At 39.5% G+C, this 25,014-nt stretch overlaps 1 protein-coding gene across 1 annotated transcript; it reads right to left on the bottom strand.

Annotated features, from left to right (window-relative positions):
- Positions 1-1,846: 1,846 nt before the first annotated feature.
- LOC103760738 (solute carrier organic anion transporter family member 1B3) lies at positions 1,847-22,929 on the bottom strand. The gene is made up of 16 exons (XM_018080756.3): positions 22,800-22,929; positions 19,875-19,986; positions 18,828-18,988; positions 16,436-16,577; positions 16,216-16,348; positions 14,242-14,357; positions 13,265-13,411; positions 13,060-13,158; positions 11,315-11,560; positions 10,260-10,424; positions 9,634-9,829; positions 8,060-8,222; positions 7,169-7,353; positions 5,954-6,018; positions 3,998-4,115; positions 1,847-3,107 (listed from the first exon to the last, which is right to left on the bottom strand). Exons 3-16 carry the CDS (start codon positions 18,957-18,959, stop codon positions 2,894-2,896), a joined length of 2,121 nt encoding a protein of 706 aa, XP_017936245.2. The 5' UTR covers positions 18,960-18,988; positions 19,875-19,986; positions 22,800-22,929; the 3' UTR covers positions 1,847-2,893.
- Positions 22,930-25,014: the final 2,085 nt, after the last annotated feature.

Here is a 25,014-nt window from a genome sequence, read left to right as displayed (position 1 = left end):
TCATGCTATTATATGAAAGAGTTTAATGTTTGCAAGAAACTCCTGATGATGGTAAACTCCCATTCTGGGTGTCTGTTCCACAGTTTCCTGTGTTGCTGCTGAGTCCTCTCTGCAGGGTTCTCACCTGGCCTGGGCCAAAACCAGCAATGAAAAGGAGCCAGGTTGAGGTATTTTAAGTGTGAAAAATTAAACCTTTTTTCTGACACTGTTTGCCAAGAACCCTCACTTATCCATGAAAAAAACCCCACAAACACAAACACGAAAGCACATAAAGAAAACCAACACACACACACACAGTTGTTACAACAAATTCCAGCTTTCTGAGTTGGAAACTGCCTCTCAGGGCTTAGAGGCATTGCTCCTAATATTAAAAACTCTAATGTATTAATGAAGGCACCTGAATAAACATGTCCTGCTTTTCCAAAGAGTTAAGCAAAGGGATATGTTTCAAGCAGGTGGATAAAACAGTAGATATAGATTTTTATTTTTACTTACTCAATATGTAAAAATTGTGGCTGCAGTGACGGATTGTTGCTGAAACACATTCAGGCACATCTTTCCACTGAGTAATTGTTCTCTTCTCAAAAACAACAATGAAAAAAGTATCTAAGATTTCCTCCCAGGACTGTAAAGGCGTTCAAAATTCTCTCTGTAGTTTATTTTAAATCTCTCCTGAACATGTGTCGCACCAGTCATGGTTATTTCTTGCTGTTTTTCCACAAGAAAGGGGAAAATCCCCTTGATAAGCCAAAGAGGCCAGTATATTAATCTCATTAGCCTGGAGTAACAACTTTCTAAATCTGCTACAGGACATAACACCTTTTTTCTGACATTGTTGAGTCCTTATGCATAATTCTCATAGTCTGTCATCTGGAATTAGCTCATTTTCAGTTAAAACTGGTATATTTTGTCATATAAAACATGTTTTTGAAGGTTACAGATTTTGGATTACAAATATCTCATTCAAACCCCTGTCTTTCCTTCCCCATAGGAAATTATATATGCAGCAAGATGTGTTAATAAAATGTAATCTGAACAAAGCATCTGGAATAGAACCAGAAGTACAGAGTTGCAATTACTTTCCCTGCCAAACTCACTCTCAAGTTCAGCAGTTAGATAAGGTTGTTCATTTCGTTATGTCCCACAGGTCTTTCCTATGGCTGTATCTGAATATGTCAAAGCAAACACAATTGTAGGACAAGACCAGATCAGTTTTAGAATTACAGAATCACAGAATCATTTAGGTTGTAAAAGACCTCCAAGATCATCAAGTCCAACCTTTGACCAATCACCACCTTGTCAACTAAAGGCACTAAGTGCCATGTCCAGTTGTTTCTTGAATACATTCAGGGATGGCAATTCCACCACCTCCCTTGGGAGCCCATTTCAGTGCCTGACCACTCTTTCCATGAAGAAATTCTTCCTAATGTCCAGTCTGAAGCTCTTCTGGCACAGCTTGAGGCTATTTCCTCTTGTTCTGTCACTTGTTGCCTGGGAGAAGAGGCCGATCCCCACCTTGCTACAACCTCCTTTTAGGTAGTTGAAGAAAACTATTAATAGTCTCCCCTGAGCCTCCTTTTCTCCAGGCTAAAGAAAAATAAAGAACTTCTCTAGTTTTGCTACATGGAGAATCTCTGCCTTGGAAAAACATCCCATTCTTCTCCCTTCAGCTGCTGCAATCACTGCTAAGTGACTGTCATGACAGACAACACTTATTTCAGAACAATTCAGTGTTTTCCTCAATGTACTTTTTCTTATCTAGCATGTCTATTAACCACATCCCACTGAGCCCTGAGCATCCATTTTAGAGTATTAACCACCCAATTCAATCCCTGTCGTGAAATGGTACACATATACACATCTTTTTATTTAAAGTAATAACAGGTTGTCAAGCTCCAAGTGACATGATGAATGCAAGCCAACAAATACACAAAATCAGCTTTGAATACACGAGGTAAAGGCTCGTGCTGAGGAAAATTTCAAGGTGTATGGAACCACATATGGGTGTTTTGCCTGCCTGATGATTAATTTCTCCCAGAATAACCGAGACTGAACACGACAGACGTATCGATAGTCGCAATAATCACTGTCGTTTGAGTTCCCTCTGCCGGACACTGCCTGGCATAGCAGTGCAACCACGAGTGCGTGGATGTGCTTTCCTTGGAAAAAAAAAACAGCGCCGCGAAATTCAGAGTATTTCTTACGTTTCGTGAAATTTAGGTAAAAAAAAAATAGCTCTTAATAAAATTCTACGACTCTGAGATTTTTTAAAAAAATTATTTCCTTTATGACAACCTATTTGCAGTTTTAAGTAGGCATAGCATTTTCAGCTGAGCTAAGACAAAATGCTTCTTGGAAAAATAGTGCTTTTGCCAATCTGGCGATGGGAAAGGATTGCAATGACTCCTTTAGATGAGCTGGAAACGTTTTGCTTGAATGCTTTGGTTTTACTGTGAATTCTGATTGAATTCAATGGAATCAGAAAGCTGCTCTTGGTCTTGAGCTTGTCATTCCTGTGTCAGTCCACTGCACGGATCTGCATGCAGGATCAGCATCACCTCTTGTGGGCCTTGGCATATGGATGTTTTGGCAGCAGTCCTCTTTGATCCCACTAAAAATACCTGACTGGCTCTATCAGAATTACTAAGGGAGGTTTTTCTTTATCTGTTGAGAACTTGGTTCAGTTTGTGTAACTTTGTCTGTCACTGGTAGCCGGGTACACGTAAGGCACTTCCACGCTTGTTTGTTAGTTTTATTGCTCTTGATCACAGGTTTGCTATTACTTATACTTTCTGAACAGTGTTATTATTTATTATTTAGTTACTCATAACATTGCAAAGGTTGTTTCTAAAAGAAGCTGACCTGATTATGCGTCACTGGTCTAAATTTCTTTCTAAATAGAAGATTCATTCTCCCCATCAGGAGAACCTGGCAAACATTGCTTGATCTTGCAATTTTCTTCTTTATTCATAGAAGCATCTTCTTGTCCATTCTCTATAGGCTTGGAGTTCTTATTTTGAAAGTGCTTCTTTATCAGTATATAAAATATGATTGCAATGAAGAAGGAAGGACCTCTTAACACTGCTGCTAAACCAAGGAAGACATACCTGTGGGACAGAGCACAGAAGACAGTGCAAGGCATTGAACTTTTCAAAGACACTAAAATAAATCAATTTCATGGCTTTTAAGGATCACATCAAAACATCAATATCAAAACATCTTAGGGAAAAACATTGAAACTCATTATTAGTGAGTGGTACCACAAATTGGACATTTTTGCTTGCAAAAACTTCTCTTAAAGAATTGATATTATTCTTTTTGCTTGTGAAGATAGTTGCAAAGCTGAACTTTCATCATCTTCCCTTTGTTTTGGAAGACTTTTGAATCACTTTAAGGCTTTAGGCCTTTTAGGGTAGAAATATATTGAGCTATAAATAAAAATAAAAAACACTTTAGAAATGGCCAAGGTTTGAGTGAAACTAAAAAAAAAAAAATCTGTGCAATATTCCTCCTGAAGTCTGATAGTGTTTAAGTTTAATCAACACCTACAGTACAATATTTTTTCATCAACTTTTTTCTCAAATGTGGCCGATGTACAAAATTAAAGTTCTTGCCAGTATGAGCAAACTATCTGGAAATAAAGTAAAATTGGGTAATTTTCCTCTTGACGGTAAATCCTAAAGTCTCAGGTCTTTTTAATTGGCTCAAAGGGTATTAAAAATACAAAATTAATTCAGACACCTCCGTCATGGCTATTAAATCTCTTTTGCAGAACATAAGCACTGACTAAAAACTGAGAGCTTAACATCTGATCTTGAGATTTTTCAGCTTTAGGAACTCTGAGTCCAGTCAGTCTGACTGAAATTTGAGTCCAGAGTCAGTATTTGACCATAATTTTTTATCAATGGTCTCACACACTACAGTGTAAAAGAATAAAACACGTTTTTTTCTGTAGGGAGGAAATGCTTGAGGGTTTTTGTGCCCTGATTTGCCTTACCTGTTAGCAATGGAGTCATAGAGCCTGCAAGCCCCTCTCTGCCCACAGCTTGTGCTTCCCCACTTCAAGCACGTCCTGTCGATCACTGCGCCAAAGTAAACTGGTGCTGGAACCCCGGCTGCGAGGAGACAAGCCAAAGCATCATGAGATTTCACAGGAAAGGACATCTTTTTAGAAATCAGCTCTATATTTTTTATTAGTGGTGACTTACACGCTGCAATGGGTGGGTCAGATTGTGTGGAGCTTTTCTTTCCCTTTGTCAGAATATCTGTAAACTGGGACAATGACTCTGTACCTTGAGGAAAATCAGTCCCTGTGCAATGTGGACTGATGGTTTTTGGCCAGGCTTGCAGTCATGCACGATGGTTTCTCATGCATGGCTCTGAGACCCAACACTGGCTTCCTGTGCAGCATAAGATCCTGCAAGGAAGAGCTGTTGTGCCTTTGGAGCACTGAACTGATGCATAATTCCCTCTTCTATGCAGATCCTAAATTACACACACTGGTTGATAGTTCCTTCTGCTTGAATTAGGGAAAAGTGACTGAAATTCTTGTGTGGTCAGATATTAGCTTTTGCTTTACTGCAAAACATGACAGACATGGGACAAAATCCCAGCCTTTCTGAAGTAAAGGTGAGTTTTAACCTCAGAGATATCCAGGTTTCCACGTGTAAAGGACCATATGTTACATTAGTTTTGTTCCTACAGGAGCATTCTTACATAGGAAATAATTTATAGTGTGAAAGCAGGTACTCTCTCAACCTGTTCTCTCAGGGCTCTTGTGAGAGTCTGAGCTCAGTAATCTGTCTTAAAGGCCTGGGTGTTACAATCCTCTGTGCTGTAGTCAGGGTACAATGAAAAAAAATGCTCATTTTGGAGGTTCTTTAGTGAAAGAAGATGGGAGCATATCATATTTGATCTCTGAGTCAGTGAAGAGAAATGCCACCTTTTTTGAATCAGCGACAGTGGCTCTCCCCCTGCCTGCAGTGGAAGGAGCAGGCTGGCTCAATGTGCTAAAGCAGAAGCCTGTAGAAAGGGGGCAGTTCTTCTTACATGATGCTTCTTTTAATTTTCCTATGTCTGAAATTGCTCTGAGAATTCCACTGATGTTGCTTATCCTGGGAGCTGGGGAAGAAATTCTGCACCTCCAAATTGTGATGATAAAAGTAGAAGAGGACAAAATACAGAAACACCTTCCTAACTCAAAATGTCCCGTCACAATCCTGACTAGACACCACAGCCATAAACAGCTCTGATTGTAGACATTTGTAAGTGGCTGTTGATTTTCTTAATTTCATAGCAAACTCTTGTGGCTTGTCTCTTCACACAAGTTTCTCTCCATTTCTGAAATGCAGGCACTCATATTCCATTGATAAAGAGAACTAAAGGAAATAAAAATGTGTTTTCTTGTATACCTAGGCATCTTAATCAACCACCTCATTAGCCTCAAATAAAAAAGGGGAAAAAAGTGCTTTGCAGGAAGCTTTAAAGCGAATTGAAATCTAAGTTGTCATCTATCAGGAAAGTGAAAATTCAACATGGAGGAAACACTGTGATATGAGCAGAGTTGTATTAGTGTTGAATTAAGTCCTACTGGAGCACTCTTTTTGATTTTACCTGCAGCATTGTGTCTCAGTGAGCCACTGACTGAGACAGAACTTTGAAACCTTACAGTGCTGTTTGGAAATGCAACCTAATACTTCAATTTTGCCTAAAAACTCTTCCCATTTTGGAACATCAGGCTTCCAAACTGCATTTAGCTAACACTAATTGTGTTGGCTGGTTTACCAGCGGACTCTGGACTGAACATTGGACCTTCAGGAAGAAACAGGATATTCAGGAACAGCCCAGGATCTAAGAGCTGTTTCAAGGACACATCTGGTTTGCAAATGGTGGTTACATTGGTGTAATTTAAAGCCATGTGAACCAACATCTCAGTCAGAATGATTTCTCTTACCTAACGTTCTCATAACGAGCGTGTATAGACCAACTGCAAGAGCTTTGAACTGTGGCTGAACACATCTGAAAGAAAGAGGGATAAGTATGAAGTGTTGGCCTATCTAGTGCTTAGACCTGTCTATTAAACTGCTGTTAATTACCCTGAATTTAACACTCCTATCGACAGAAAGCCAGGATTTGGAAGAAGGGTCCTTCCTACACCTTCTGAAAACATATTAAGTGTTATGAAAAACCTACCGGTTTCCCACTCCCATACCTCTTGGGAAATCCATTCATTAGGCATAATTAAAGAAGTGAAATTTTAAATAATCACAGCCTATCTTGGTCTTATTGAAATAGGCTTTCCAACTGCTTTATCTCCCAGACAATACATTTCACTCATTTGATGGAAATTTTTATTGCTCTAAGACAAAAGAGTTGCAAGTATTAGGATTATGCAGCATCTTTGCGTGCTTGAATCATATCCCTCTGTACAATGACATATCTTGGACTGCATAAAGCCACCTGGCAAAATGCCCCTCTGTTCCATGGGGAACCACACTCCAAGCATCAGATATGGGACTGATTTTGCATCCATTATATATCCAGACTTTGCCATGACCTTACACATTCAGAAATCCTGACAAATGCATGGCATTTTCAAAATCCATATAGTAAGAAAATCCAAGCAGAGAAAAAGGACATGTTCTGGAAAACCTGAACCTAGAATTGAAGAATGGTTTGGGTTGGAAGGGACCCTAAACATCATTTTGCTCCAACACCCCCTGTAATGGGAAAGGACACGTTCCACTAGACCAGGTTGCTCAGAGCCACATCCAACCTGACCTTGAACACTTCCACAGCTTCTCTGGGCAACCTGTTCCAGTGACTCACCATTCTCATAGTAATGAATTTCTTCTGTAAATCTAACCTAAACCTCCCTTCTTTCAGTTTGAACCCATTACTCCTTCTCCTGCCACTACAGTTCCTGACGACCAAAACAGAAACTGTTCTGAAGGAGTTGGAGGTAACACACTGAACTGACTTGCAGGCAGCAGCAAAGTAAGGTTTGGTACTAACAGCTGCCAACAAATGGGAAATGACAAAACTCATTAGAGTAAGCATGTTATACTGCAAGAAACCCTTTTCTTTCCTAAGGGAAAGGAACATAAACATGATTTTGAAAGCCTCTTTGGAAAGCCTGCACCTTTGGTACCCAGTTAGTCGTACTTACCTAAACACAAGCATGTATGCTGGAGTGCCTCCCAATGCGTAACAAAAGCCACCTATGACTTGTATTACTGTGTAATAAATAAAATTCATTGAACAAGCTTCACTTTTTGGACACTGCCCCAAGGTGGCAGTGTTGTTTCCTGTCCATGAGCTGCTGATTTCAAGACATCTGCAGTTATGGAAGACCTGGAAGACACAAAGCAGGTTTGGTAGGACACTGCTCATGCAATGGGGATTCTGTTGGAGAGAAAACTGAGTATAAGATACAACTCCAGACCATGTGTCTTCTGGAGTGATCACCTGACATCAGAAAACATGGGAGTGGCATAATCCAGTGAAGGTTTACATCCATGAACTGGAGCTTCTCTGGGACTCTGGGCATTATCCCCAGCACTCTGTGCCAAGAAGAAATCAATCACCCAGAAAAATAAGCAGTATCCTGACATGCCAGAGTCTCACATGAAGGAAACAAGCTACCTTACCTCAAATAATTTTTCATACTTAAACATTACTGATCAGTATCAGGGAAGACATCACCCTATCTTAGTGTACTTCAACTGTTGGTTAAAACCTCAAGGCAGCCAAAATGAGACTTATGAAAGTCAAACCACGGACAAGCTTCAGACAACATGGAACCAATTTGATTTGTCTATTTCTGCCTCTTGTGGTCAACCTGCAAAAGGTGAAAGTAAATATCTACAACAAAGAGACTTTCTGCTTAATGTGCAAAAAAATCTCTCACTCCTGTGCTGTTTGTAGCCAGAAATCATAAATACTTTACTGACTGGTCCCCAGCAACATTTGTTTTCCTTAAATGCTTAAATACTATGAAACACCTGTTACATGGAAAATAAGCTGGTAGAAAACCTCAGAAACTGATGCAGGGTCTTACCGTGTTCTTTCCATGTCCCACCGAGGACTCGCACCCGGCCAGACACGCCGAAACGTATGTGATTCCATTGGCTCCACACACGGGATCCCACACGTTGGAGTCACATTTGCAGTGAGAGTTGCAGTCAGAAAACACGGCATTTTCGTCAAACGGAATGGGTGCACTTGGAAGTTAAGTTCAGACAAGCGTAAGAAATTTTTATTTCAGTGTAATCCCTTCCATGTGGCAATATTGCTGTCCTGAAACCCAGCTCATATGCCCAGGACATAAGTTTTCACAGCTGAGTCTCTACAGTATTGATCTGTTTGAGATTCTGTCCTACTTGCACTGATATTAAAGTGATTACTAAATTATAAAGAATTTTAAAACAAATAAAACATTGCTACTGGTTTTACTGGCAGGTGTAGGCAGGAAAGAAAAAGGAGTGAGAGGTCAATTAGACCCCCCCAATGGAAATTAGATCCAAGAACAGTTATCACAGTCTTATCAAATATATCTTTAGCTGTTGGTAAAAATTCACCAGTGATAGAAAATAGATTTCCTGGTCTCCATAATTAGAAAATGCTCCCCCCTAAAGTTGAGCCTAACTCTTCCTAGAGAATGCTGAGAATACTGTATTTCCTTTTAATTTTAGACATCCTTTGGGGATTGAGGTCTGTGAAAAAGAGGGATGTCTTTCCTCATCTTCTTCTTTCTGGGTTAATTAAGCTTATGTGTGTGCCTTTCCTTTCATCTCAGTGCTTACTAAGCATATTCCCTGGTCCACCAGTTACATTTTAATGAAAACATTGCAGAGCACATGTCAAGCCATGAGTAGGCCTCCGGTTCCCAAAAATATAAACATCTTTCCTGTCCAGTTCCACGTTTTCAGCTCTGAACCAGCATGGTTTGATAAATGAACTGCAGTGCCAAACTACTGAACTGCAGGTAAGTCTTCAGTGAGATGCAGACAGGATAACAGTAGCCATGAGGTACTCTGGACATGAGCAGTACAACCCATATCCTCATGTGTTTCTGGGTGCCCCTGGACAGGCAGATCCTAGTACACATTCCCTATTCTGGTGTCTTTACTCCAAGAAAAAATAGAAGTCTGTAACTTTCAAATCCACACTATCCTGAGAGGAGAGAGGATCTTCAGTAGGCATTAAAGCTTTATTAATTTTACAGCAGGCTGAGAGTCTAGCATGTTGTAGTTTTTCCTTCTCTCTGCAGGATATGCTATCCATGCCCTCTGTTACACATGCTTCATCTTTTTACTGAATAGGCTTTGGTAGAAAACTGCTTCTGGTACAGAGATAGCACTGTGTGAAGCAGCAATATCACCCCACACACAGTCTAACAAGCTACACTGGGAATGATGCAATTCCTAGTTAGTCTTTGACCAGTGTTGGGCTTTGGCAGGGTGATGCTCTGCTGACCAACAAATCTATCCCAATGACATGTGGCAGTGTTACCTTTCTCTAAAGCATTGCAAAGGCATGTTGCTCCTTCAGGCTTGATGTTATGGTACTTTTTTTTTTTTTTAACTATTGCTGCCATGCAGAAAAAGCCACTCTTCTTCATTTTGTACTCACCCTTCATAGGACACTGTCATTCCTGCCACCGCATAGTTCTCACAGCCAACAAAAAAGTGCAAAAAACTGATGGCATAGGACAAAAATGACATGATAAATGAAAACTTGGTTGCTGCAACGATGCCCATTTTGTACTTTTTCATTATAACCCCCCCTAGGAAAATTCCAATACCAACAGGAGGTAAGGATGTTACTCCTGAAAGAGATAATAGAAGGGGAATGTTAAAATTAAAGAACTACAATGGGTTTAAAAGCCAAAGCCAGTCCTCAGATTGATGTCCCTGGAAACTTTATGGTCTATTATGATGACTGTAGGTGGTTTTGTGTTCAGTCTAATCCCCGGGTTGCATATACTGTTTTTGAAGTGCCTAGCCCTCAAAACCCAATTCCATTGCAAGGCATTTGTCAGATGCTTCAGCAATTAAGACTCTCACACCACAGTCATTGCATATTTGGAATGCCCCTGCTATAAAGTAAATATAATATGATATGATATAATATAAAATAAAAATTTCTTGTAGTCCCATAGGCACAAAACCATTGACATCAACATGTTTTGCAAGGAATTCAGTCCTAGATAAAGCACTGTTTATATCACAAAGCAGTCCTTACATGGTGTAACTCACCTATTAGAAAGTTAGATTTGGATGTAGATTGTCCATACTGCTGTTCCATGTACTTTGGTTTGTAAGTTATGAAACCAACAAAACTACTGAACTGTAACAGTGAGCAACACAAAAGTGTGAAGTACATTCGATTACTCAATACTTTTTTCAGGGAGGTACAGAAATCTGAAAGAAAGGGACATATGAGTTGGCTTTGAAAGATGCATGGCACAAGTACTGGTGAGTAACCTACAAATCTTAGGGCAAAATCCTGCTCTCAGCTGTCCAAGTGCAGGTTGTACTGATCTTCATCTGCATGAAAGTATGTGAAAGCAAAATCAGGTTCTTGAAGAACACCAAAGGTGTTCTTCTCTTCATACAGGAAGAGACTCCTAGAAGAAGACAGAAGTGTGGGTTAAGGCCTGGATGCTCTGTTGAATTCTGCACATGAAGACTAAAGGGCTCCACACAGCAAAGACTTCATTCAGCTCACAATATTCACAATGAATATTATCACAGGTTCAAGTGCAAGTGAGATCTGCCTTTGTGGAGATGCCCAGTGTCTCCTACTGGGACCTAAATGGCAGGAGAATTTGACTAATGAAGCAAAACCACCTCTTTCCATCACCTTTCCACCCCTTTCTTGACCTAAGGACTGCACAACCAGGGCTGTTATTCAAGCCTGATTGTATTTTCATCAGGTAACAACTATGTGCTTCAGAGTCTCCAGGAGCTGCATCAGATGAATAATTTACCTTTCCATACTGCAAAAGGAGCCTTCTAGTATTTTCTTTAGGTCCTGGTACAGAAACACTTCAAATTTCTTCTAGCACAAAATTTTAGAGGTAGATGCCACTCAGGTGATGATTTATTGCAGGTGATACAGGCAGAAGCTCAGAGTCTTGAGCAAGATCTTTCACTTCTAATAATTTTTAGAGGACCTCTCCTTTTCTGGGAATGCCTGACTGGTTTAGACAGAAGTGCAGGGGAGGCAAAATGCTTTGCAGAACTACTACATTTTCCCTGTATGTTGTACCTAATGCTTTTCACATTTTTACAGCATGGGAAACACTTGCCTTTCAGTATTACTGACCCCTTCCTTGGCTTGGGGTTTTCAGGATTAAGTTTCTTCCTTTTGGCACCCTTGTTTTCCAAGAGACCCCATGAAGTTCTGCCATTATTGGCTTCCTCTGGCTTTTTCAGACTCTTTGGCAGGAAGCAAAATGGAATAGCAGACAGGAGATTGGTTGTTCCAGCTATTAAAAAGCCAAGCCACCACGCACCCACCCAGCGGGAGTCCTGGGGGGTGATAGTGATGCTTCCTAGAATTGAGGGAAACAGGCACAAGTTACCCAAATGAAGAAGCTGAACCTTCCCACCCTTTGTCTGCTACAACAGCTACATTTTAGTGTCTGACTTCCAGTGGTAACGATACTCATCTAATGAGGGACCATCCATGCATTGAAGGCATCAGGAATCATACCCTGAATGGTGTTATAGAACCATAAAACCGTAGAGTGGTTTGGGTCAGGAAGGACCTTAAAGACCACTTAGTTCCAACCCTCCAGGTGGAAGGGACACCTTTCATTAGATCAGGTTGCTCAGAGCTCCATCCAACCTGGCCTTGAACACTTCCAGGGAAGAGGCATCCGCGATTTCTCTGGGTCACATGTTCCAGTGCCTCACCACCCTCACAGTAAAGAATTTCTTCCTAACATCTGATCTAAACCTGCACCCTGTCAGTTTGAATCCATTCCCCCTTGTCCTGTCACTACGGTGTTGTTTCATCTGCCTTCCAGCACCTTACACTGACTTGTGTTTTGTGGCAGATATGGCAACACCGAGGCCCTTGCCCAACACAGGGGAACACCAAAAGGGGTGGCAGACAAGCCTCAAGCATCTGGTGCTTTCAGGGCTGATACATTTCACCTGAGACCATCCTCTGCTCACCTGAATTGTGGAAGCTGCTGCTAAGCGTAGGGGAATTCTCTGTGGTATCAGTGAGATCAGCCATGGCTTAAACGTTGTATGGCAAGGAAGATGAGAGTAGCAGGTTGTGTTCATATGATTGTTACATTCTGGAATGTTTTGTGTGGGACTAAGACTATAAGGCTTCACACTGCATTACCAGAATTGGCTCATTGTCCTTGTGCAAGTTAAATCAAACATTGGTTTAATAAAGGGCAAAGACAAAACAGTTAATCTATCAAACTACAGGATCCTTAAGATCTGAAAATATCTTAATACTAGGCCTACTAGAAAAACAAGATCAGTGAAAGGCAACGGCATCAAGGACCACAGCCACCACTTACAGGCATTGCTCTGCCCCCTCTGGCATTTTGCAAATGTTTTCATTTCATCTGAATAAGCAAAGGCTGGCAAAACGTGTACAATGTACTGCAAACATTACATGGAATGTAAATAATGTAAAATGCTCAGTTGAAAGAGTGGATAATTTCTCAAAACTAAAACTGCTATACTAGCAGAACCCTTTTCTTGAGATCTCGGTTTAGTAAAACATCTTGGGTTTGTGGGAGTTCTTGGTACTAATTCTTAAACATGTATTGTAATCCTTTAATCCTAAAAATCAATTCTAAAATATACTACCTGTCTAATTCTGCCTTTATCCTTAAGGCTTTCAGTAATTTAATATAATTGTAATAAAGAATATAATAAAATTCACGAAATAAATATAAAGTAAATATAAATTATAGAAATATAATTAATATAATATAAACTTAGGCAACTGCTTAGAGGAATGTGTTATGAGCAAGTATTAGCCTACTTTCACTTTTCCTTTGTTTTGCTTTGTTTTGCTTACCTGGATCAACAAATCCAATATCCACATACAGTTTTGCACACAAAGATCCCAACAGGAAACCAAACATCGGGCCAAGCATGGCTATTGTGTGCAAACAGGCTGAAAATACAAAGAAGCAGATGCTTCATTTAGTGGCTGAACTTTTCCCTCTGCATAGGGTGATATTACACTGTGAATTTCTCAGTTTACTTCATGTTGAGATTACCTACATACACAGGAACATTCTCTTCTTTAGCAAAATCATCAAGATAAGAGATGCCCAATGGTGTTACTGGTGTCTCACCAATTCCACGTAACATGTTTCCCAGTAAGATATATATCCACATATTTGATGATGGTTCCTTCTCACAGCCTGCAGATGAGAGTTTGCACCTTTGTAATAAAACAGTTGAATGGGAAACAGTGACAAATCACAGGAAACTCAGCACATGAATTATTATTTAAGGTATTAACAGCATTTTCCTCATGGAAGATTAATGAAAGGCTGTCAATCTTATCAGAACTTTCGATAAAGTTTTAACAGCACTTTCTTCCATCTCCATTGTATTTGGTTTCTAAAAATAAGCATCACCCATCAGAAAAAAAACACTCATTTTAAAAAATGGCACATTTATATTGTCATATATTCCCTGGTATATAAAACATATGTGAGAAGTTTGGAGATAATTTCTGGGTCACAGCTTGGTACTTTCTCTACCTGTGTCCCATGCAAAGCAACAAATAAAACAACTGTATTCCATATTGTAAGGAAGGTAACAAGAATCTGCATTTATTTCCAGTAAACTCGGTGTAGTTTCATTTCCAGTAAACTCGGTGTAGTTTCATGTCCTGTCACACTATCTCTTCCACCTCTTCAGCTTCAGGTCCTGCGTAACTGAACCCATTCAAACAGAGTCTCAGCTTCCCTTTTAGTGTTAGGTGATTTATTGTAATTTGGAAGCGTGAACATGGAAAACTGGGGATCTGTATCCTTATGATTTGTGTTTGCTGGATGCTTCTTCTCCAAATGAGATGCACCAAGTGCATTTAGATGTTGGCGATGTTGCCAGACAGGTGGAGACAGGTAGAGAGAAGTTCTTCTTAACAGAGAAGGAATCTGAGCATCTTGCATGGGGAAATAACCTATTCCACTTGCAACCAAGGACAAAACCAGCTCCTGTGTTTGTACTTACAGTTCCTTACCTGAACGTGAGGCTTCCAATGTGGTGTCATTCACATCTTGATGTAGGGAACAGGGATTTATGCTAGAATTTGAGTTGGCTGAAGAAGCTCTATGTGATGCTGCCTCATACTTATAACTGAAAACACACAACAGTAGGTTTAGAAGCAGAGCTCAGTAGGGAAAAGCAGTGCAGTAGGGCAGGAAGCTCTGCTGCTGTTTTCCTGAAGAGAGAGGTACCATTGAATAAATATCAATTAACAGTGCTTCTGAAGGAGCAAATAAAAAGATTATTTAAGCACAGTTTGGAAAACTGAAACACTAAAATGAAAAAAAAACCAAATAAAATTCTGTCTGAAAGAAACAATATTTTAAGCTGGAAAATTTGAAAGGGCTTGTGAAAGTAACTCAATATTTAATTTTTGGTGTCAAAATTTAGGGTCAGGTCCAAGTGAGCTCCCTATGCTGACTCAAGGAGAAAGAGAGGAATCGTTTGAGTGTGAGTGTAGGTCCCTCTTTGCATCTTTGATATGTATTTTGATCTGTTCAGCTGCTTTAACATGATCCCTTTCCCAGATACGAGCACTGCTGAGGTGCAAAGTACAATTAGCTTTAGGAGAACAACATGGTAAAGCACACATTCTGCTTCTAGGAACTGGGCCGACTCTGTTAGACCAGGCAGGCTTATTTTTCAGGTTGAAACAAAGAGCAGTCATCAGGAGAGACAGTGCAGAATAGTTTCCTTACAAGTGAGTTGCCCAGTGTACATGAGTGTGATCCATGGTTTGTCTTAAGCAATGGAAAACTTATGAGAAGTCTGATGCTAGTGCAAGATCCACTAACATGAAAAAAAAAGCATTAATGGGTTTTCTCTTTACAGTAGTATGTCTAAAACTATTCTAATACTTTTAGGAGAAATATGCCAGACTCTATATGCTGTCACTGTGCCCAAGCTATGGCTAGAAGCACTATCACATATAAGTAACAAGCCTGGAACATGGAAAATATTGACAAAAATTAGCTTAACCAGATATGGAAAATAAGTTTAACCAGCCATGTGCATTTGGAACAGGAAAAACCCTGGTACTTGTTCTACAAGCACTGGTCCCTCTGCAGGTTTTGTGTGAAGCTGAGAGGCTGCTGTGTGAGGAGCAGCTGTTTGCCACAAAATGCACCATCTTTCACAATAAGGCTCTGGTTTGTTCCTTCAAGGAGGAGGATTTCTTTCAATGAGGATCTCTGTGTGTTGGTTTGTTCACTGAGTAAGCTCTGAATCCCTGATTTTACATGAGTTGCCTGTTACTGTAAATAAAGTCATACTGCAGGTTGAGACGTCTCTCAGTATGAAGTAACCTGCTCAGAGCTTGGAGATCCTATTGCAAACAGCACAAACTTATCTGGAAATCACATGTGTGCATTCTGTATTTCTCATACATTTACTGTGCTTCATAATGGTTTGATTTTCCTGGCTACATAATCGTAACATCTCTGTTAGCAACCAATGATGACACATTCTTGGGCTTTCTGATTGTCCTGATAAGGTGTTCTTACTGTTTGCCAAAATTCATTAAAGCAATAACACCAGCATAGTAGCCAGCTTGAAGATTTTCAAAGAATAATGTATTTTGTTTGAAACTCGAATTTTCCTAAGATTTTCATAGTTGCTTCCCCCTGAGAAAAAATTTTCTAGCATAATTTCCTTCTTTACCTCTTTTCTGAACACATATGAGTGACAACTAAAGCACTGTGATGTTCCCAGTTTTTGAGAAGTTGAGGTTTTGCTTCAGAGGAGCCATATTTTTACAACCAGATGTAATGAACATTCACCATCACAGTAGGGATGTGTGTGTCAAGCGTGGTTCATTGCACACTGAGGTGAGGTTCTTTAGGCCCTTGGATATCTAAGAATTAATATACACCAAGTTTCATTTAAAAACCAGAAAGCAGGATGCAATTCCAATCATAGGTTACTCAAATTAACCTTGATTAGTACTTACTATCCCATGAAGAAATGAGGCATTGCCGATAAAAAGCATCCCAAAGCCATAGTAATGCATCCCACAGCTATTACTTTGGGTCTATGAAGTTTGGCTCCAAAGTAGCTTACAAATGCAATCACCAGCAGGTTACCTGGGAGGCAATGAACCAAATTTAGTTCCAGATGCTGTGTCTCATGCTCCTCTGAGCAGTTTTCTGCATGTTACGGAAATCAATTACCTATCTCAAAGCTTCCATCGACAAAACCTGCGGTGGATGATGTCAGGTCAAACCTTCGCTCAATCTGAGTGATGGAGCTTTTCATGATCACACCAGACAACGCTTTACTGAAGTAGCTGAATGATAGAGCAGCCAGAAATGCCTGAGGAAAGATTAAGACACAAAATGGGAGGTAGAGGCAGGGAAACCAGTCACAGAGGGAATAAATGCATTTAAAACTATGTGGGACAATCACCACCATAACATAAGTTTGTTATTCAAATTGGAGTGGCAACGTTGTGGGTGAGTCTTCAAATACTCTAATGCTGCAGGGTGCCAGGGTGGCATCTCAGTACATTTTGCTCTATGCTCTGTTTTTCTCTGATGCAGAAGGGGTGCTAGGTGCTGCACTGAGAGCAGTTGCTTACTTTAGGGTTCAGGTTTGCAATAGCCATCTTAATTGCCAGAAAACCTGGTCTTCCCAGCTTCGCTGTCCAGAGATTTCTAAAGTGGAACTGAGGACCTTAAATTTGACAAAGAACTTACTGGGCACCACTCACCTTACTGGCATCTGTGGTTAAATTTATCACAAAGCTGAGTACCAAAGCTGGGCAGCCAAAATGGTGCCAAAGCTGTTGCAGAAACATAAAATTTGCCAGAGGTAAAATACCTGATCAGGATAGATTTACTGACACTAGTCCAAATCAAAGTTATTTGGGCTGCATGTAATTTATTTTAGGCCAGTTCATAACTGCTTCTAACTTAATCATATAGATAGCCATGGTATCAAAATAAAGGCTTTATGGAAGTTTTTATGTGGAAGGCGACATGTATGGACTGAGTTCATCTCTGTCTCAGGTGACATATTTTGAAATGTTGCCTGTATACCATATACCTCATAGGGAAAAGCTTAATACTCTTTGTAATTTTATAGTTGCTTCAACCAACACACGTTGTGGCTTTGGCAAATAAAGATTTATTTGCTAAAAAGTTAAACTAAGTTTGTTTAAATATTATCCAGCTATTTCCACATAGGCTAAAAAACAAACTGACTTATTGCTCGCTGGGCAAAAGTTCCAATACAACAGAAACTTGGGTAAGTAAACAAAGTAAATATGGATTTAGGCTTTGCAATATTATCTACCGTAAAAAACTAGGGCAATCCAGGAAACAAAAGCTTGAAAATAGACATATTTACTCTCTTTTCATCAGGAATGAAGAGAAAAATTTCCCAAATGTGGGCTTTGTCCTGACATGTTTTATATTTCCTGAGCTTGACTGGTAAAATTCTGAGAACCACCTTTTGTGCCTTATGCCAGTAGCACTCTCAGGGGGCTTTGGCTGGAATCACAAACTGCTGATAAGCACAAAAACACAAACAAAAATGACCTGAATATTTTGTGTCTGAAAATGCAATCCCCAGGTCAGCCATAAAACATTTGATAGGACGATGAGGGATAATAGCAGCTTATCTTTTATTCCTTCCACATTACAGTGTGTATTAAGCTCTAATTGCCATAGAGTTAGACTTATTGCCCACATATATGATGCAAAATTAGTCCTGTGAGTCTCCTAGAGAGGTCAAATTCTATTTCTGCAGGGGTATATCGATGGCAAATGTGAGTCAGCCAAAATAAGAAGTACGACAATCTTAGCCTGATACTTAAACCAAACTATTTTGGATGTTCGAGAAACTTGCAATAACATTTTTTTTCCCATTAATCTTTCATTTTACAGACCTCTTTATAGAGAGAAATGTGACCCTAATTGCAACTCCACTGAGTCTATGGAATTTACCTGGAGATGAAGCTGGCTCAAGATTTAGTCAAAACATAAACCCAAACACATCAGTGTCAGAAGAAATCTTGCCCTTGAGCTTGCTTTGCAGCTCAGCCAGAAGCAATAAATACTAAGGCCTTAACGTGGTACAGAATTTCTCATTAGTTTACTTGCTTTGATCAGTCCATTCTTCTCGTGCACTCCTGTGTGTTTGTGGGAATCACTGGACTGTTTGACCTACAGCACTGGATTAGATAAAAGTCCTGGAATACGATTCACCTCACACTATTTTGGCCCTACAGGAATGACTGGTGACAGAAACCTCCAGGTAACTGTATTGTAGGCACCTATTTCAGGCTGGTTCAAGTCTCCCACTGGAGTTTGCTGCCTCTCTCTAATGACCAAGAAGAGGAACCACCTATGAGTAACTTGTAAGTAAATATGGCAGATCAGGAATTTTTATTTTCTTTAGGACAAAGATAAGATCTGACTACCCCCTGTACCTCTAGTATATATCCAGCTCCAGAAAAGATAGGGGGAAGAGGAATGGAGGAATTTGGCATACCACACCTTGAATAACATTTCTTAACATACAGCAATAGTAATTCATGGTAATATTGATAGGGCATCACACCTTCAATCCAGTGCAACAGGAAGTCTTCTTTTTGACTGGTGGATTTTTGTTTTCTTCATCATCTAAAGGCTGTTTGGGTTCTGTTTCCTGATTTGAGCCACTGACATTGCTGGATTTGGTTTCCACTGTCATGGTTGATTTCTTTACTGAGTGATCTGAACCTGGGAGAAAATGAAAATAAATACAAAAGCGCATATGCCAAAATAGAGTTGCTTAAGGACTTTTCTGATGAAGCAGCAGTTACAGGAAAATGCTGAGATGTTGAAACTGAACCTTTCCATTGATAACAATTTGGCTCTCTGACTTGAGTGTTTCAAAGTGTATATTTCTTTAAATTCTGAAATATCTTATTTTGACCTCTTTTCAAGAGAAATGGAAACCACCACCCCACCCCCTCCAGTCTTTTAATGCTAAAGAGACAATTTCCATAAAAGAGTAAGAGACAGTCTCTGTCCAAAAATAAACTACGAGGGTCACCAAAGCATCAGTGTTGAAGAAGGAGTCCTAGGGAAGCTCTAAACTTGTAGTCCACGTGGCTTAGGACTCCATCAATTTAGTAAGACCTCTGTAGCAACACACAACTGATTTCTCTACACTGACCTGTTGGAAACAACTCCTAGTGACAAAAGAATTTGTTAGTTTAGTTAATTGACCTCCTATGAGTAAGTCAGTTTTTTATTCTTGCAATAATATACAGGGTATCCCTAATGCCCTTCTGTTTGCAGAGTGCTGTCTGTATGCCCTGATGAATACAGTCATCTGCAGCTCAACAGTTCAGCAGAACTGCTCCACTTCCCCCAGGAACAGCACATCCTGTAGCCATAGGCAATGATATACCCCTTGATATAACAATTTTTTTTATTGTTGAAAGCCTTTTGTTAATAAGTTGAATTTTGTTTTATTACAGTGAATAGTTCAATACTTCATTTTAAAATTTTTTTTGGTCTTTTTATCTTTTAAAAACCCAATTAAAAATAACACTTCAGGGAAAAGCTGTAAGTCTATATATCTGTTTGCAAAGTTTGTTTAAAGAATGAAAACACTTGCCCGTTTGTGCAACTCCAACTACAAACAGAATAGATTTCCGAAGGACGATCCAGATGCCACTGCAGAGCCCCTTGGAAAATAACAGCTCACTTGAAAGAAGCCATCTTCAGATCTGCAGGTGGGAATATTGCATTTTCTGTTAGAGCGTTGAAACTAATATCCCCAAATCAGAACTCAGAAATCATAACTCACATGATCTGCTTCACCTCTCACAATACTCCTCTCATTTGAGAAAAAGGTGAAGAAGACAGAGAGGGGAAACAAATAACATAAACAGAGGTTTTCTGTGCTTGAATGGAGCTGGAAAAGGTTGGATGAACTTTTCCAATGCTGGAAAAGGTCCATCTGCTTTCTCACTGCTAATATCTAATTCCCAAACTCTTCTGTGGCTATGCTCTAAATCTGGGTCAGCACATGTATCAGGACAAAAACCATATCTTTTCCTTCCCCTTGGCTATTCAGGTAGATAGGAAAAAGAAGTAGAAAAAGGATTTCTCCAAGTCTGCACAGCTACCAAGAGAAATACTATGAAATGAGATTCTTAGCGCTCAGGAAATGTTAGTACACAAATACTTTTGAGCATCTGGTCCTCTGAAATTCGTCTGTCCCTGTGTCATCTGAAAACATTATCTTCTCCTTGTTACTGTGATACACTGACAACCACCAAAAGATGCTGGAGGAGCCTATCATTGCAGGTCACAGGATTAAAGTGGCTTTTTTGAGAGTTTGAAGGTATAACTCGACTTAGCATCTCAGCATAAGGAGAGAAGGAGTGAAGACAGAGAGGAAAAGCAGATAGAAGAGAAAGACAGTCAGTTATCCATTTAAGTGAAGAAGTTTAGATATGAGGAGCCTATCCCATAAAAAATGTTTCTGAGAGAGGCTGTGAAGAAACAGGAAGGGAGGACAGTAAGACTGAAAAGTGTGAGCATAAATATTAAAGAGCAGGTTGAGCAGTCAGATGCAAATAGTGAAAAGGGCATCCAGAGAGAGGTTAGGGTACTGGGCAAGATAAGAAATTAAAAAAAAGAGAAGAAAGTAAAATAAAATGCATCTTCATGGGGCAAAAGCTTATTGATGTACACAGGAAAGTGTGAAGCCAGCTAGGAAGTGGAAATTAGTTGTCTCAGCACTGTCAGTGCTCAGCTCCTCCAGCAATCCAGGGGAAGGCCTTTCAGACAAGACACAGGTGACCAGCTCGTGTCAGTAGTGAATGACACGTCTTATGAATGCTTTGCAAAGATGCTGTCGGATGTGGTGTTACTTTTCCTTGTGAGGGCTAGGACAGAGGGGAATGAAGCAAAAAGATGATGCAACTGTGCTGGAGAAATATTAGAGGAGGTTATGTGCAGTGATCAACAGTTGGAGCTGCTGGCAGCGTCTCCTCCCATCCTCAGCTGACCTTGACCAACACAGATATCTGCTGGAGATGGAAGAGATCAGGGCTGGGGAAATTCCAGGTCACAGGAAAGTTAGAAAAAAAGAGAAAAGATTGATTCACAACTGATGTCCACATACAGCTGCTGAGCTTGACAATTTCAGGTATTGATAAAGTTGCTATTTTAGATTTATTTCACTATCATTTTTTTCATGTTTAATAAACTGAGCATCTGCTGCAAAGCAAAAATATGAAGCTTTTTGCAACAAATGTGCCCTTTCATTAATATGATTCTCTAAAAATACCATTCTTTGCCTGCACAAGCCACTCTGCTGTAGTAGTGACCTGAGAGATTTGCATTTGCAAAAAGACAGGTTTAGTCAAATAACCTATTCTTTAGGTAGTCAGTCAACCTGAACAAAAATTAGCCTGACTTTCTTCCTGGGAGAAGAAAACAATCCTCTCCCCAAAAACAAGCATAAAGAAAAAAAAAATCCACCAAAATCCCCTAAGCCATACTTTGACAATAAAATTCAACACACCTCCTGTTCATTTTTGCAACATACTCAGGGAACATTTGACAAATTGGTTTGATTTTATGCTCAGTTAAGTCTCTTCTGAGAAAGACTTTGGGTGGGGAAGATCAAGGGTCTTAACTAATAATCATCATGGATAATTTGTATTGGTGGGAGCTGACAACTTTCACAAAATCATGGGAAATCATGAAGCACCTTGCAATGCAATTTCAGAGTGAATGCAGCCAGCCCTGCAAAGGACAGCTGCAGACATCTTCAGTGCTTCAAGGTATATGACCTTATAGTGGCCATTGCTTAACTCTGAGCTTGTTAGGTAAATCTACTCCCTCGTGAATATATTAAAAAAATCAAACTTCATTTTATACTCTCGAATTATATGTAAATTATAATGAATAAGAGCAGCAATTAAAAAACCTTAGCATGAATAACAGGTATTCAGTTCACAAAGGTCAAGACAACAGTTCGCTACAGGTTTTTTAGATTATTACAAAAGAAAAGTATAGTGATGTTTGAGGAATATTAAGAATCCAGCAAAGTCCTTGGGCTGCTTGTCTCCACCCTCAGGTTGTACCCTCAGGGACCATGCCACCACCCAGTAGAATAAAAAAGTCACAAATCATGATCCACAGTTCCTCCAATAATTTACAGAAATGTAATGATTTACACTAACTGTAGTGCTAATACAATTGTCTTACTGACAAAAATCCCGTTGATTTTTAAGTAGAATTATAGTAAGACCTTTTAAGTTAACCTGATATGAAAAATGATTATCACAGCCCTGTGCAGATCCCAATGCTGCTCTTATTGTTCAAGACATAATTACTGTTCAGAGACATACATGAAAATATGTGATGCCATCATTAAAGCATTGACACTTTCAACAGGAACACTAATGGTGTTACTGGTTACAGGAAATGCAATTAGTAGGACACAGGTAATGTTCATTAGCTGCAAACAATGGCAACATTTTATGGTTAAGAAAAACAAAAAGAATATTAAAGAGGTTCCTACCTAGGTTCTGTGTCCACAACAACAGCAGTTATACTACCACATAAATGCTCAAAAGTCAGAGTATTCTCTCCTTAAGCAAAGCTGTGCTGGTACTTCGTAGAAGAATCATTAACTTCCAACACAAACTAAATTAAACATTTTAATCTCGTCTCCTCCCATTCTGCCCTCTGTTTAAGGTCCCAAAATACATGTTTATCCATGTTTATCTATGGTCAAAATTTAATTAGGAAGAAAACCTGCAAGTGTGTTCTTTTTGTACATTTTTGTAAAACATCTTTTTTATTCCTGAGCTTGTCTAGATTATAATGGTTCATACTTTCCTGACATTTAAAAGTAGGGTGTCCCAACTTCAGAAATGTTTCTGGTTCCAAAGCCTTTTGGTATGAAGTTTTATTTTCATAGTCTATGGCTGAAGACCACTGAGCTCAGACCTGCTTGAGCCAGCCAAGGACTTGCAGGAGGAGAAAATATTATGCCTTGGATGTATAGAACAAACTGGATATTCAAGAAACACTCATGCTTAGAAGAGTGTTTAAGTTTGTAGTTTAGTGCTGTTAACAGCACAGGCACACCAAATGTCAAAGTATATTGGGGCTATGTGTACTTTGGAGCAACCCTTTACATACTTACAGGCCTAGTTCAAGGAACTGGTTAATGAGAAATATTTTATTTGATTGTACCCCCTTGTGTATTCTGCCTGATTGTACCTAATTGTACTTAAAAGATAAGTCATTCTTAAAGCAGGTGAGCTACATCTACTCTTTGCCTAGATGTTACACCAAAATGTACCATTCCTGGTAGTTCATGCCCCCTTCCCTGCCACAGCTTTCACCACACCTATTCTTTTACTTGCTGTGAACAATTACAGCCTACTTAATTATGCTGGCCTTTGGAGAATCTTTCTGCACTCAGTACTGTTATTGGTTATACCTTGCACTGCTCATGGTGCTTCTGACTCTCAACCAGACAGTTCCCTTTAACTTCCTAGGGCAAGGGGCACCATCACCAACAAAATGGTAGTTACTTCAAAACTGTATGTCAGGACAGTTCAGCTGCAAGTGTTGGTGAAATTTTTAAATAAGAATGCGGGAGGAATCCAGACCACAAACCCAGCCTGTGAACTCAAAATGATCTTTTGTGAAAAGACCAGGCTCTGTCTTGAGAACAGTAAAGAGTTGCCTTCCCTTCCACTCCATCCATTTCTAAGGCTACTGCAAAAGATTCATCTTCTGATGCATAGGAACCTTCTTTTAATTCCCAGTCATGACCAAATTATATTCTGGTTTTGAAATGACAGGGTCCTTTAGCCTTAAAATTTTTGCTCTCCATCTGATACTTAGAACTCAACCTTGACCATAAATGAAGGCAGCACGTTTTTTTCAACGTGTTTTTCTAGGTCAACAAATTAATCATGCTTAATAATTTCTTGAAAAATAACCTTTCTTGATTCTACAGCACACCCTTGAAGCCTTTGGCCACAGTGGATCCATATTTTATCAATGCATATGGCTAAAGAGGTATAGAGTAGTTCAACTGTAATCTCAATGCCACATCTTGAAATATTAACTATTCCTTATCTCTAGCCTGGTCTAATATGCTCTAGGATTACATATAACCTTTTCAGAAAAGCATCTAGGTGTTTCATAGTTTTCTACAATTAATAAATACTCAAGTGGTCTTCTCAAAAATTTTCATCTAAGAAACAGAAATTCCTATTACTGGCCATCAGCTGTGCAACTTTCTATTTAACATCATGTTCCACTCCTATTTTGCCATTCTCAGGTTAATTCTTTTTTCCATCTATAATATCCAGCCTCTCTTCTGTTTAACCATTCCATCCAGCTTTGTGCCTTTGCTGTTATTTCAAAAAATGGAGCTGCAATGTTGAGCATAATATATTTAGAAATCTAGTAACAATGCTGAAAGCTGAAGAGACAGACTGGTGTCTAGCTGAGAAACCTAAAATAAATGTGTCTTGGGTCTTGGCTTCATCAAAGTTTGGATGCCTTTTAGAAGGAAGTAATCCTAGAGAAGATCTTAGAGAAAGCCTTAGAATCACAGCATGATTTAGACTGGAAGGAAATTGGAGCTCATTTGGCCCAATCCTCTTCAATTAAAGCAGGATTAACTTTCCAGTTTGTTGGTGTTGCTCAGGTCTCATCAAGTTGAATTTTGGATGGAAATTTCCACAGGAGGAAATTTTATCCTTGCAGAG

This window comes from Manacus vitellinus, unplaced genomic scaffold (genome assembly GCF_001715985.3).
Source record: "Manacus vitellinus isolate BGI_N305 unplaced genomic scaffold, ASM171598v3 scaffold_5_pilon, whole genome shotgun sequence".
Lineage (NCBI taxonomy): Eukaryota > Metazoa > Chordata > Aves > Passeriformes > Pipridae > Manacus > Manacus vitellinus.
This window is presented reverse-complemented; position numbering and strand designations above follow the sequence as displayed.

Coding starts and splice junctions, on each gene's coding strand:
- LOC103760738 (XM_018080756.3), bottom strand. CDS start 18,959: ATGACAGTGGAAACCAAATCCAGCAATGTCAGTGGCTCAAATCAGGAA. Junction 16,578..18,827: donor CCTGTTGCACTGGATTGAAG/GTGTGATGCCCT, acceptor ATCTTTCCTCAG/GCATTTCTGGCTGCTCTATC. Junction 9,830..10,259: donor CAAATCTAACTTTCTAATAG/GTGAGTTACACC, acceptor TATCTCTTTCAG/GAGTAACATCCTTACCTCCT.